Here is a 15,794-nt window from a genome sequence, read left to right on the forward strand (position 1 = left end):
TACAATAGCAATTCTGATCTCATCCTGAAAAAAAAAAATAGAAGGATGAACACTTAAACCCTCAAATGTCTTAGGAGCTATTCATTTTCTTATTTAAAGTAACTGTCTAAAGAATTTCCACATAAGGAGTTGCCTTCACTACGCACAGTATGCAGCAAGAAAAGATGAGACATATGACATCCCACACCAAAAGACAGATACAATTAGCCCCATTATTGTTGGCTTTGAGATTACAGAAGAAGCATCTTGGCTCCCTAACGGGCACTGAGCTCACAAAATACATGTCACAGCTCTTTTATGACACAATGCCAATCATTGCTTCTCTACAACCAAGACATTTTAAAACACATAATAAGGCAGTTTTTAAAGAGGGATGACTCACCTGTTTACAATATTTTTTTGCAGACTTTAGTCGCTGATACAAGGCCAAAAGAACTCCTTGGATGTACATCTTAGCTCCTGAGGGGCTGAAACCTTCTCCCTTAGAGACCCAAACTGGTCCCCGCAAAGGTGTGATGGAATTTTGCTGGCATTTTTCAAGCAGAGGAACTGTGCGAGAAAATAAGGGAAATAAATTCTTTTGACCCAACTGAAATACACTGACTGAACACAGCCCCAATACCAGAGCTAACTCTTAACATCTATTATTTATATCTGACCTGGGTTAAGTCTTAGAGAGGCAATTCCTGCATAACTAGTGGCCACCATGAAGGATGTATTTATATTGAGACACCCCCCATGCAAGACTCATAAGCTTTGTGAGCACACCTGAATAGTTCTGAAGTGTGCCTAACTAGCTGCACAGAGTGTCATGGTGTGCACTGATTGCCTTATCTTCTCATTTATCACAGATGAGTTGGAACCAACCTTGCTGAAATCTACTTGCATTGTCCTGATAAAATTGTAAGATTCATGTTGTTTCTGTATAGAGCTTCCTGTAGAGGAATTTATATACCTAAAACATCACATCTGGAAATTATTCATCAAACATAATCCACACCTTTATAAACCATCCTATTCAAGTTTTTTCACTGCCATTGCTTAAATAACCCATAAAACGGGTTGCAAGGCTGTTTAAAAATAAGGGGTGGGGGGTGGAATCTTAAGCAAACATTTTACCATACTTATTAAGTTTCTGGGATATAAGCTAGCTAAAGATTTAGGAATGCTATTCTAGTATGCATTTTGTAACAGAAAGAAGATATTTACTTGTGGGCCTGTATTGCAACATCCATATGGACTTGACAGACATGTTTATACACTTTTCACATGATTAGCTTATAAAGTCTTTCTAGTGTAAAATAGTCAAATAATATGGCAGCTAGCTAACAATTTTCAAGATTTGATTTCCCTCTGAAATGACAAAAATAAAGAAGTTTTTAAAAACAATCTTAGACTCAATTTGAAAACTAGAAAAATGAAAGGATTTTTTTAAGTCAGTCTTTATTTAAGTATATACATGTGACAAAACATAAACATACAAAATAACTATATGGCTTGGCTTCCTTATTCTGACACATACTTCTACTAGAAAGGAAATTAAATAGATGACCAGCAAAAAAAATAATAATAATAGGTCTGTGCCATTGGTTATGTTATATGTTGCATATTTTATGCAGAGAGGCCTAGCATAGCAATCTGGAAATTGAATTACAATTAGGTACAGCTGAGCTGCTGAGCAGCTGAGTTATGCAAATGGTTTGCTACTGGTCCTCTGTTGAATATTGCTCAGTAAAAAAGTTATGCGTTTTATGCACTAAGTTTTGCAACTCTCCACCACAGCACAATTTATATTTTTTCTAATATATTTGACAGCATGGAGAATGTTGGAAATAGAACTTAACATTTCCTAAGACTGCTATAAATAAGGTTAAGAGGAAATTATGATCCAATGACTATTTAGGTATCATTAGATGTATGCATGAAATTCACTCACCCAGCCTGAGAAATTAATTCCTAAAATTCACATATAAAGCCATTTTTAAATTCCTGGACCAATTGCTTTTCTCTATAAATTTTATCATAACAAATATCTCAAACTTTTAAAAACTATAAGATATGGATATTTTAAAAGGAACTAAAATAAATAAATTTATTTTCAGAATTATAACTTCAATCTTTAAGAAAATATATAATATAAATCAATCTTGATTATAACTGTTCCTAAAGAAACCTAGCTTAAGAATCATTAGCAATTTCAGTTAACAACATTCATGTATTAGTATGTATAGGATTTTACTTTGTAACTTTTAATTGAAAATTTATTGAACATACATTGAACCTCATATAGGTTTTGAACACGAAACGGCATTACATAAATAGCTGTTAAATTGAAATAAATTTAAGTCAATTGAGATGTAGGTAATAAACTTGAATGATTTACATCCTGGAATTTAATCTTGTATGTAAACCTGAGAACATTTTGTCAGATTCTCCAGTCTTATGTCCTTACTCATCAATGCTTGTCAAAATAACTTTTGAATTCTTCATGTCCGTCCAAGGGCTCCAAAGAAGAATTTAATAGACCTTCTAACACAAAACTCTACTTTTTTCAGAGTTTGTACCCTCCATAAGAATTTATGGACAGAAAATACAATTTAGGAGAAAAAATATGAATTATATCAGAATGTAAGCAATGTCAGAATTGATACAGGATGGAAAATAGCTCCCAGGCTCCAAATGATTTATGTAATTAGGAATACTATGGAAACCAGAAACAGCAAAGCAAAGAAAGCAGTATTCACAAGCAGGTTTTATAAGGGACTTCAGAATCTGCTCTGAACTTGTTGAATAATCTGTTCAGTATTCCAGAATCTCCCTGCTGGAAGCAGGGTCCTCATTATAACCACAAGAGCGCTAATAAAGGTTAGCCTCTGAACTAGGGATTAGAAGGCTCTTTCTTTTTGGAAGCTGCAAACTAGTAACTTTGATGATCTTCTTAAAAAGGAAGACAAAGCACACTCCAAGAACAAACAATGTTTCCACTAACTAGGAAACTACAGAAAACAAGAAAATGATACCCCTAAGTACTTAGAAAGGAAGTATAAATAGCCTAATATATTGAAAAACTTAATTTTATTAATCAGAATTAAAGAACTCTCCATTAAAAAATAAAAGCCTTGGTGTAAAAATGATAGTTCTAAAATAAAATAATTGATTAAAAAAAACCAAGTAAGTTGACTTTCCAACCTCAGCCATACATTTTAACATGTGTGTACATTATTTTGTAAGCATTTAATTGATATTCATAATATTCTATACTCAAGAAGACTCACACATGTTCTAATCAACGGCTTTCTCACTTTTATGTAGAGTTCTCCTTTTCTCTCTTCCTGAAGCAAAACTTTGTTCTGCTAAAAACTATTTCATAAAGATGTGCAAGAAACAAGGGCAATGATTTAGAAAAAATAACTTTTCAACCTTGAAGAGAACATAAACCTAGGTGTTGCTATGAGATAGCAAAGCCCATGACAGACAGTCAGTGAAAAAAAATATGTCTTTTCCCAATGAATAAACTCTGAGATATTACTTCTTGTGTAAACCATGAGTTTCTCATTCAAACTGCTCTTCAGAAATATTGTCTCATTCAAGAAGGTTAGTGGCTCCCGTTATCTATATTCCTTTAATATTCGTGTGCATAGCTGCACACAGCATTTCTTCTTATGATTAAGGCCTTTATGACATGTGTTCTACCTATTTGCTCCTATTTATGTGATTGCAACAAGACTTTGCTTTTCTATAATTTTGATATTTTCATTAAGTGGGCCCTCAACATTTTTATTATATAAGTGATTTGGAAATTAATCATTCCCTAAACTTACCAATATGCATAGATCAGTCAAATGTGATCATTCCATTGGGATCATTTCCACCACTGAAAAGGTGAAGTTATGTGATGATAGCTTTTTATTCATTTTGTTTATTCTCAAGTTATGACTGTAGGGCAAATTGAAATTAATTCAATAGTATCAATGGGTTTTAAGTCAAGACTAAGAACGTTGGGTAAATAGATGATGTGACCAAAAGGAGTAACTTCATTAGCATTGAGCATCATGGGTAAATACACCATAGGATTTAAAATAGTAGCTATATTAATTTCACAAGTATTAACTGGTATTTTGCTTACTCATGCTGTTTCATTTCTCTTGCACCTCTTCCCCCTTTTTTCTACCTGTTAATACATTCTTATCCTCCAACCCTCATATCAAATGCTTTCTCAGGCAAGATATCCCAAGTTATTTAGGCAGAATTAATTGTTCCCTCCTCTATGTGTTCCAGAGCATTGCTCATAACTTTTATTTTCCCTTATTGATTTGTATTACTCCTTATCTTTTCTACTCCCATTTCTATCCTCCAGTAAATCACAAATCCTTTGGGGTTTGAGAGCATGGTGTATTTTGGTGCTCAATAAATGTCTACTGGATGAATAAATAGTACTTTTGGATATACTGTAGACAGTCCTTTAGGTAGTTTTAGGGCCATGAGTCCAACTATACACAATCACTTAGAATCTGTAATTTTCCATGAATCAATGAAAATTTGATCAAAAATTGATAAATAAATATGAATATACCAGAATTCTGAAGCACATTTAGGGTATGTATAATTGTTTAATTTTCTTTATAAAATTATCTTGCAGACTAAGGAGGAAAATAAATACAAAAAGAAAACAGTACAATTTGGCAATGAAACATTAAGTAGACAGGAGAAGGTCAGAGGTGGGTATTTAATATGTCTTGGAAAATCCTTATGTGCCTTACTCTTTCTTGTCATAAATCATAGGAAAAAGCACACCATAAAACTTAAGTAACACAGCAATAATATTAAATTAAGATCAAAATCGCTATATTAAATAATAAAGGTAATTTCCTCTGATAATTCCAAACATAATGAGTTCAAATGCTAGTCAAAAGAAAATTAACTGTTCAGCCTTTAAGAGGATCTTATATTAAAACCATTTCATCATTGATAAGAAACTTGAACTTATTTGGATTCATGATGGGAGCAGTACAAGGACTTTTGACAAGGAGCCAAAAATGCCTCTAAAGAGAAACCCCAATGCTAATAGAACTTACCAGGTAGATGTCGATTGGAATTTTCTGTCAAGTTGTATACCAAAAGGAACATCTTACATTAAAAAAGACACTTCATATACTAGATTTGAAAATCTACTATGGAAAGCTAAAAAGAGGATTTTTAAAATTAATATATTTTCATAAAGCACTAGAAATAATCAAAGGCTTTAATAATCTGCTTCCAATGAAAAATTAAAATCCATACCAATTAAGAATTCCAAATCACAATTTACATAACATCATAATTTTCACATGTTAGTCAAGAGTATATGAAATGATAGGGGGAAAAAAAGAAACTTCTATATGCTCTTTGGCAGCAAGTTTCAGATCGCAGTCTCAAAAAGTACTGTTATTGGTAGCAGGACATCATTTGGCAATTTCCCATAAATTCAGTTCGAATTTCTTTTTTAAAATGAAGTTGTTTAGAAAGACTCTTTTGGATGAAACAAAGTGAGTTTTAAAGGATACTAAGATTTGACTGCTTCCCATCTAGGAAGTATGCCTGGAGGAAGTTTGAACTAGTGCCAAGGTACGTGTGTGTTTTAATGCTCTTTATCCAACTTTAGGTAATACTTGGGAAAAATCTTGGTCAGAGAGCGACCAAAGACAGATGCCACTCAAAAGCATGGTCAGCCGGGAAGATTGAATGATGGGGGGCATCTAATGTGACTTGGTTCATATCAGTATATTTTTATTCAAACAAGCCTAAACTAACAGCTGCTGTGTGCTTTTGTTTACATGCTATCTGTCAAATGTTATTGTCTGTAAGATACTTATGAGAAAAGATCTAGCAGTCGTTTACTTAAATACCAATGCCTACCCAAATTTGGATTTTTCCTCCACTGAACAAAATGATAAGCACACGACTGCTATACTTAGAGCAATCTTTCACAGCTGCTTTAGTTTTTCAGTGATCCAATTAAACTGACGGCATATTGCCTGTGGGGTCTACAGTGTTCTAGTACTGCTGTAAGAAACATTGATTTGTATGATAAGATCAAACAGAACAGAGATGCACTGGAGGGAAGAATTTCATAGGTTATATTGTTTTTACCTGAGTAAAGTTTAATTTGGACATTGTGACCTTTACAGAACACCTGGTTATTTTAATTGCTGATATGTGGGTGAACATTTGACATTGGGCCTTAGGAAGTATTAAATCTTAGGAAGTCTTCTCCCTTTGAAAATGCAGCCTGAGTCATATCTTTTCTTAAACTGAACGAAGTAGCTGTGCATTAAATATGCTGGCACATCTTCTGCTTGAGCAAGTGGACCGAAATGGTGTGAATTGTTAATGCCTTGCTGCTTTGGTTCACGGCTTGTGATTGATCATTTGTAACTATATCTACTCCTTGTTCCATGAAATCAAGTATGGAGTAATGGGTTCATCAGATTTTGGGGTTAAATTGAGAGTGAAGAGGTACTGTGTGTGGAAATAAGAGTTGCCATGTTCAGGGCTGGCCTTGTAACAGCATGGAATCTAAAGGCGATATTCAAAACCACTTCACTCATCATACGCTTACTGATTCTGAATAGGGCCCATTTGCAGGGGACATTTGGTAGTTTTCCAATACGCTTTATGCCTCTGTCTCCTTCCACCACCATGCACATCTTTTTTTTATACACCCCCAGTAGCACATTGGTAGAACAGGTCAGCATACACAATTCATTTATTTAAATAACTTGATTTATACAAGTAGAAATAGCTGGGATTCTATTGTCTAAGCCCTGCCTTTCCCCTCAACAAAAACAATAGTGTGTGTCTTTGAAAATACAAGCATTTTGTGAACTCAGTTTCTTGGGCATCTAAAATATTTTATATTTAGTAATAACATAAAATAATTGAATTGATATATGTACAACTTTAAAGTTACCTAAAGAAATGTTGAGAATTAACTATATTTAATCTACTTTTGTGTGGATATGGTCTATACCAACACATAATTGAATATATATGACCTCTTTTGTGAACTTTAAAGCTCTGTACAAAAACTTAAAAGTATTATCTTAGAATTTGTTTTAGAAAGTATAATGTGTGGAACTTAACAAAACCAATAAAAATTTGAAGTAGGAGTCTTTAAAAGTGTCATTATATAATCAGATATCAGTAATAACTTAATCTTTTTACAATATTATTTTTAATTTTTATTACTATTCAGAAAACTTTTCCCAAATAGTGTTAACTGAGGTACCAATTAACTTTTGACCCAGTAGGAAAATGCATAATAGAAAACACAGTAAAACTTTAGGAACAAAAATATACAAATCATTTACATATATAAGTAAACACATGTAAAACACTCAAAAGCAAATTGTAAACTGTCTCAAAATTCTACTGTTACATTGTAAAGTCACAATTAATATAAATTTTAAAAATGTAGCTGGATCCTTTTCTTTCTTCTTCCTCTTTGTTTCTTTTTTTTTTCAGTCCCAAAAACAGAAATAATAATAATACCTGGCACACACACATAACCTAATTCAGTGGGAACTAGGAGTCAGATAATGTGGATAAAGCTGTTTTGGTTTCCTTGGATGCAAATGCTAAGTCAATACATTACTCACTAAATATTTATTTAGGATGTAAGATACACACACACACACACACACAGATATATATGTAAAATGTATATTTTAAATGCGATCAACTAAAAAGTCTCAGTAGTTTTAGCAATTACAACGGAAGAGTCCTTTTGACATTTATTTCTCCCATGTTTGTTTCATAGGAATAGAATCTTCTATATTTAGCATTCTACATAATTTGTCTACTATGGCATCTCTCTTCTAAAAATTCTCAGGAAGAAAAATAAAGACTCTGCTGAGTCATGTTCTATTATGTGGAGAGCTATGTAAAAATTTGTTTTAAAACAGGTAGTAATAATTAGGCTATTTGTTTTCATTGACGATTATACCTATTATAATGCCTTTTATAATGAACTTCTAGTATCATGCACAAGTAATTAGAGTCGGAGTAAGATTTTTGGTGCTAGAGTTCAAAGACTGAGAAATATAAAAACCAGAAGCTAGAAAGACAAACTCAAGGAGAAGAGGTAAAGAACAAGGACTTGGTTAAAAAATTACATAATGAAGCAAGTTTAGCCCAACAGAACCTAGGAGTGATGATCACATCTTCATGAATATAAAGGCAAGTCTATGTTGTAAAGACTTCAAAAGGGAATTTCTGACAGATATCAGAGTCTATGAGCAGATTAGACTGCTTTGTGAATGTTCATATCACACAATTCTGCATTCACATATTTAATAAAAGATGACAGTGATCCAATTATAATGGGAGTTCTTCAACTGCCACCAAAAAAAAAAAGCTTACTTTTTAATCAAGGCTTAATAAAATTCTTAATATTCTCTATAGGTCAGTAGTAGAAATATAAATCAGTGACTAATTAGTACTTTCTGTTTTTGTCCAAGCAACAAGAATAGCCCAGGTCTGATGCCTGGCAGTCACTAGAAGACACTGAAGGCTGTTGTCTAAGGAAACTTGGAACCAAAGTAAAGTCATAGGAGCACTGTCTCAGTGAAGGCCTGAAAACCTCTGAGCAGCATCTTTCCTAAATAAAAGGGCTCTTAACTGGCTGCCTTTGTGTATTCCAAGCACCCTAGAGTGATTTAAGGTGTGATAATGACCACCAGCCCTTGGCATCCCTCTTCAGCAAGAGACCTAAATTGTCACAGTTCACAACATTTGAGAAATAAAAGGTAAATGGGAAAGGGATCAAAGGACTAAAGAGAGGCGATGTACTTAATTTAAAGATGTTTTATCCATACATTTGATTTTAATTCCCCAAAAGTTCTAAAACAGATTATAAAATGAATGGTTTGTGAAATCTTAGAAAAATAAATAATAATCATTAGAAATATGGGGGGAATTAATATATTAAATATTTAATGAGCAGAAAGGGAGACTAATGGGATGGGGAAATTACCTACAAGAGGTTTGATATTTCTAACACTTGCATATAAGCAAGACTAAAATTACTTTTTAAAATAGTGTTACTACAATGATGCAATTAGAAGACTTCTATCTAAATTGGAGATAGGTGAGCTTGAAATCATAACTAAATGAATAGCCATATCTATAAATCTGAAGCAGGGACTTTATTAGCATGCTAAAGATTTCTGTTGCTACTGATGGCTTAGTTAACATTTCTTAGTCATGAATACCTATACCTATATTCCTACAGTATATACAGCAGCCTGTATATAGTAGCTGTCACAATTGTAAGCAATAACTTGGACAGCAGTAAAGTTGGTATTCATACGAAATTTACAAGTAAAAACAAAGATTGGGGAAATTGTTAATCCCTGAGTAACAGATTAAATATCTGAAAGATCTTGCAAGGTTAAACTACTACATAAAAATCTCATAAGTAGAAATACAGTAGGAATCAATGTACAAAATTCTGTTTACATATCTAAAAAATCAGCAGTAGAAGTACAAGATAAGGAAGAAGTAGCTTAAAAATAAATTTTAAGGAAAACTTGGGGGCTTTAGCTGACTTTAAGTTCAATTTAGGTCAATGGTATGATATATCTAATAGAAATAATAATGCAATTGTAGATTATATAACTACCTGAAAAATAAAGAAGCAGTGAGGCTGCTTTACTTGTCATTGATTGACCTGGAAAATTATATATGTGAGGTCCTACTAAAAGGAATACAAAAAAAAACTAGTCATAATAGAGAAGAGTGACCATGATAGTGAGAGGCCAGAGAAATAGTTGGAGAGACTAGGGATATTAAAGCTGAAAAAGACTTAAATCAGACATGTTCAAATATTTGAAAGGCAGTCATACACTAGGAATTAGTTTGTATTATGTAAGTCCAGAAGGTAAAATCAAAATCAAAGATAAATGTTTAAAAGACTAGAGTTCAGTCAGCTATAAGGTGATTTTTTTAAAAAAGAAAACTATAGCTGTCAGAAACGAAACAAGTAATGATGGGATAGACATTTGTTGGAGATGAATTAGAGGGGATTCATGAGAGAGTAAGATTTTGGTGATGACTGAAGATACTTCTGATGCTGAGATCCAAAGTAAATCAATCAATAACACTATTCTGAAGTAGATATCAAAAAATATAGTCATTATCATTTGTTTTTATACTGCATTATGCAGCAAATAAATGAAAGTCTTCAAGCTTTTAAAGTTCTATGGAATCTAGCAAAGTGCTACTTAGAGTGGGTAGTGAATCATTAAGTGACATCAGTGGTAATTACCATCAAATATTAGTTAATAGTAGGTAACTTGTTGCAAATTTAATTCAACAAAGAATTTATTTGAATTATAATTCATTCATTCAAGAAAAGTATTTTTCATCACTTACTATACTTCAGATTATGCTTAACAACTATTAATTGAAACTATTAATAACAAAAGGTAAGGAAGCTGTCCCATCTTGGATATTGAAGGGACAGATCTAGCTATAACAAAAGGTACGTTTTGGGGAGTTGTGAGATGCAGTTGATTTGTGCTGGATAGGTAGGTTCTTTACAGAGTGTGACGACTGTCCTGATACATAAAGTTTTGAAAAAAATTACAAGATATTTCATATTTTGATAACATAAGGATTAGAAGTAGGAATACAATTTAGTCATCTAACCAGTGAATAAAGAGAATGTGATAATATTTGTGAAGTAGAAATAGCTGACTATGTTTGGTATCTATTGCCAAAAAATGCTGCATAACAAATCACTTCAAAACTCACAGGCATAAACAGTAAGTATTTATTTAGTTCATGAATCTTCTGGGTGGTTCTGCTGGGCTTGGCTGGGCTTGTTCACGTGTCTTGAAATCAACTGGCTGCCAGCTGATCTAGAATGACCTTGGCTGAGGTATCTGGGGTAAATCAGTTCTGCTCCACTTGTCTTTTAAAAAAATAATTTATTGAAGTGAAATTCATATAACATAAACCCAACCATTTGAAGTGAAGAAATCAGTGACATTTAGTACATTTGAAATATGCAACCACCACCTCTATCTAGTTCCAAAAGATTTCCATCATTCCAAAGCAAAACTGCTTACACTTTAAGAAATTTTTCTCTACCTTCCTCTTCCAACAGGCCCTGATACACATCAATCCACATTCTGCCTCTATGGATTTATCTATTCTGGGTGTTTCATATAAATGGAATCATACAGTATGGTGCCCTTTGTATCTGGCTTTTTTTAGCATAATGTTTTCAAGGTTCATCCATGTTGTTGCATTATCAGTATGCCATTCCTTTTTATGGCTGAAAAATATTCCATTGTATGCATATATCATAATGGATTTCTACATTCATCCTTTCATGGACTTTTGATTCTCACCTTTATCTATAATGCTATAAACATGTATGCAACATGTACTTGTTTGATTATTTATTTTCAGTTCTTTTGGTGTATATATCTAGGGGTTGAATTGTAAGTCTATATGGTAATTCTATGTGTACCTTTTGAAGGAACTACCAAATTGTTTTCCAAAGTGGCTGCACAATTTTATACTCCCATAAGCGAAGTCTGAGAGTTCCAATTTCTCCACAACTTCACTAACACTTTTTATTTTCCATTTTGTCTGTGTGTGTGATTTTTATTTTATAGTCATCCCTAGTATGTGTGAAGTGGTACTGTGGTTTTGATTTGCATTTCCCTAATGACTAAGGATGCTGATATAGTTGGCTATTTGTATATCTTCTTTGGAGAAATGTCCATTATGACCTTTGCCCATTTTTAATTAGATTGTTTGTCCTTTTTGTTGTTGAGTCTAAGAGTTCTTTATAGATTCTTGATTTCAAACCTTTATCAGATACATGATTTACAAATATTTTCTCCCATTCTGTAGATTGTCTTTTCATTTTCTTGGTAATGTCCTTTGACACACAACTTTTTCTTAATTTGATGAAGTCCAATTTGACTATTTTTTTCTTTTTTTACTCAGACTTTTGGTGTCATAGCTAAGAATCCATTGCCAGATCTAAGGTCATGAAGATTTGCTCCTATGTCTTCTTGGAAGCCTTTTGTGCTTTAGCTTTCATAGTTAGGATTACCAATTCTTTTTGAGCTAATTTTGTATATGGTGTGAGGTAAGTTACCAACATCAATCTTTTGCATGTGGATATCCAGTTTTGCCAATGCCACTTGTTGAAGAGAGTATTCATTTCCCACTGAATGGTATTAGCACTCTTGTCAAAAGCCAACTGGCCACAGTTGTATTGGTTTATTTCTGCACTCTTAATTCTATACCATTGGTCTGTATGTATCAGCCTATGCCTGCACCACACTATTTTAATTTCAGTAGCTTTACCTGAATTAAGTTTTGAAATTGGAAAGTATCAGTCCTCCAATGCAAGGAGTTTACCAAACTCAAGGTTAAGGGTATGGTTCTTCACAACTGCCCTCATTTCTGACCAGCTGCCTACAAATTCTGGAGTTCCTATTATTACCCTCTTGGGTTCAATAATTTGCCAGAATGTCTCAAAAACTCCAGGAAAGTTCTATACTTACAGGACCAAGTCAGTCAAGAACCCTGAAATATACATAAGAAGTAATTTTGGTAAAAAAATAACACAAAAATATTGAGGCTTATGAAAAGGACTTGATTCGGTGGCTTTATGCTTTGAGGGACCTTTAATATGAAAGGACTATTTTGTTTTTTGTTTGTTTGCTTGAGTTTTAACAGTACTGTCTGGCAGCTTATATTGCATGATGTAGTTGAATTGATCATTTTGTAGTTGTGTTTTTACTGAAAGGCCTGTACACACTGAGAATAGGGAGGTTGGCCTGAAATTTTATAATAAGCAAGGGCTATGTAGAATTTTGAGCTTGATGGGTCATAGCGACTAAATGCATCTGGGGTTATTTTCCAATAGCCTTGACCTTCAGAAAATGCCAGACTGGGGAAAGGAGTGGGGTGAGGTGGAGAGGGTGTGGGCAAGGACTTCAGTACACTGAGGAGGGGCCTAGAATACTGGATTCCTTAACACACCTAGCTGGTCATGCCTGCCTTACTGGGCAGGCTGCTGGTGCTTATACTTAAACAGTGCAGTGAACTTCACCTGATACTGCAGGCAGCTCTGAGATTGGAGTTAGATCATTTAGGCACTGGAAGATGGAACAACAGTTACTGCTTTTCTGTGTTTTGTGGGTAAATCTGCAGTTCAGGACAGTGGCAGTTGAGTTTTACATGTGCTACAGTGAGGTTATATCTTTAAACTGTTAGAACCAGGCCTAGACAGACAGCAGTAAATCATTTGCCTCAAATTCTATTCTTCACTATGTTACTTTAAACTGTATTCTGGGTCAAAAAGGAGCTGTGGAGGAGCTAACCTTAGATTCGTGTGGCTTGTCCACAAGCTTTTAAAGTAAACTCCACCAAACCAAGTTGGCTCTAAGTTTATTTATCACATAAATTTTGACCATGGCTCTTTATTTCAGAAACCCAAACTTTGGCTTCACTTACAGAAAGGTGGTTGATTTATTATTAAAAAACTGCATCTTCTTTGGTTAAGGTAGAGATACAACTTGAAAAAAGTATCACAAATCTAGGAATCAGACTTGCTAAAGGAATCAAGGAGAAAGTAAGGTGTTTTTAAAATATGCTTCAATTTTATGAATAGAATAAAGCAGTGTATCCATGAAAACAAATAAAAGAAGACAGGCTTACTTAGCTTGTGGAAGAGAGAGATCTCCTTAGAATAAGGGTAAACATCTGCTCTGAACATACACATTTGACAAATATGAAAAAGAGAAACTGAGACTCTGAAGGCCAGGTATGAAGGTATAGGAGGTACATCCAAACCTAACTACTCTTAAAAAGAGTATTATAAAAAGGAAAAATGTTTTAATTGCTACAAAATCAGGAACAGTAACTAGGACCCAGTGAAACCTAATAGAGGAATAAAGATCTCGGAGAGCTGACTCAGAACAATCCCCCAGAGGTAGCAGAAACCTTGAATACTATGAATAGGCAGTTTTTATGTTACAGATAAATTAATAGTAAGAGCAATTAAGGAATCTCTTTTGAGGATGGAACAGTTATACAAAGAGTGTACATAACATGTGAACAAATCTGAGAAGGGAATACTAGGAAGACTGATGTAAAATGCTAAGAAAAGTACTTAGTGAACTCCAAAAATTTATGGGCCTCTGATTAAGAAAAAGCAAAGCAAGATGAATTATATTACAGGAAATCCAGGCAGAACAATAATAGATCAAGGAGTCCATATCTAAATTAGATGTTAGGCTATGGGAAAAGACACCTGGGTAAGATTCTTTAATTCAGGGAGGTGAAAATGGATAAGACTGGTTTAAACAAATGCTATTGACAAACTTGTAATTTATTGACTTCGTATCTCTCACTATGAGAAACCCTGCAAGAAAAAATATCTAGAGGAATACGTCAAAAACACACACACAAATATGGACCAGAAAGCAAAAGGAAAGTAAAAAAAAAAGGAAAAACTCAACTGCAGCAAACAATACATCTTCAACCCTATTAAAGAAGGGAACTTTTCTGAAAGCAACAAAGGCATTAAAGGCAAGCCCCAGAGGCAAATCCTAAACGCTGTAGAAAAAGAGGACAGAAATGTTATCTCAAGACCAGGAGAATTCAAAGGCTGAAGGAGATGGCAGTAGTGTTGGTCCTTACTGGTCATCTAAGAATGTGAGCTTCAGAAATATAAACAGCTACTTCAATTCAGAAATCCACTGAAAGTTACTCTCCAACTGGAACCGATGTGGGTATGAAGGGGAAGCTGTGCCCATGAAGTAGGTTTCTTAGGCTTAAACAATTCCAAAGCCAGAAGCTACTACAGCAGCCTCTGTGACCCAGATAGAAATTACTCCTCCCAAGGCAAGGTGGATGCTATGCTACCAGGTAGGACCCACCCTCTGTTCAGCCCAGGGTCCAGAAACATGGGACTCAAAGTGAAAAGAATATTAAGATGTTTAGAATACTCTACAAAGGTAAATAACTGTACCTCAAACATGATTCTAAGACTGGGGCTGTTACCAACATAAATTTCCAAATGTTGCAAGAATGCAACACTCCCCGTACCCTCTTTAAGAATAATAATAACAGCGATAATGAAGAAAATGCTATCCAATGCTTATCAGGTGTCGGACACTTGTTCTAAGGACTGTATGGTAATTCTTTTGATCCTTAGTACAACCTATTAAGGAAATTACTATAATCCTTATTTGTCAGATGAGGAAACAGACTCTCAGAGAAACTAAATAACCATCATACAAGCAGCATAACTGGATTTGAACTCTGGCTCCAAAATCAGAGCACTTAACAAACACTTTATGCAGCTTCTTTGAGAGAGGACACAGTGTGCACTGGTTAATTTGTCCCTCAAAATATTATACATATATAATATTATAATTAACACTTTGATGGGAGACTGCTTCCCAACAAGTTATGTCATAGGTTGTAGCCCCTAATCAATATTGTAAATCAACTGGCATCTTGGAAAGACTGACATGAAAAATGTTCTTCTTACCTTCCTTCAGTTATTCTCTGCAATGGCCTTTGACAACAAGCATGTGGGTCTGGATCATGCCAAACATAGGGTCCTGGAAACTGCTTTGTTTGTAATGCCCACATTAGAAACTAGGGATTGGCTTCTGTTCTGAATGTGCTGGATGTGGGGTAATTTTGTGATCATTTTTCTATTCAACTGAAGGTAGGGCACATAAGAAATTTGGTGTATATCCAATTCAACTTCT

General features: G+C 34.1%; 1 protein-coding gene across 1 annotated transcript in view; it reads right to left on the reverse strand.

Moving 5' to 3' along the window:
- The window catches only part of DCDC1 (doublecortin domain containing 1), a 427,548-nt gene that overhangs the window by 333,979 nt on the left and 77,775 nt on the right, over positions 1 to 15,794 (reverse strand). Inside the window, exon 9 of the mRNA XM_036891914.2 lies at positions 383 to 549. Coding sequence (XP_036747809.2) covers positions 383 to 549 — 167 coding nt within the window. The remainder of the gene's footprint in view (positions 1 to 382; positions 550 to 15,794) is intronic.

Source organism: Manis pentadactyla, chromosome 9 (assembly GCF_030020395.1).
Source record: "Manis pentadactyla isolate mManPen7 chromosome 9, mManPen7.hap1, whole genome shotgun sequence".
In the NCBI taxonomy this organism is placed as follows: Eukaryota; Metazoa; Chordata; class Mammalia; order Pholidota; family Manidae; genus Manis; species Manis pentadactyla.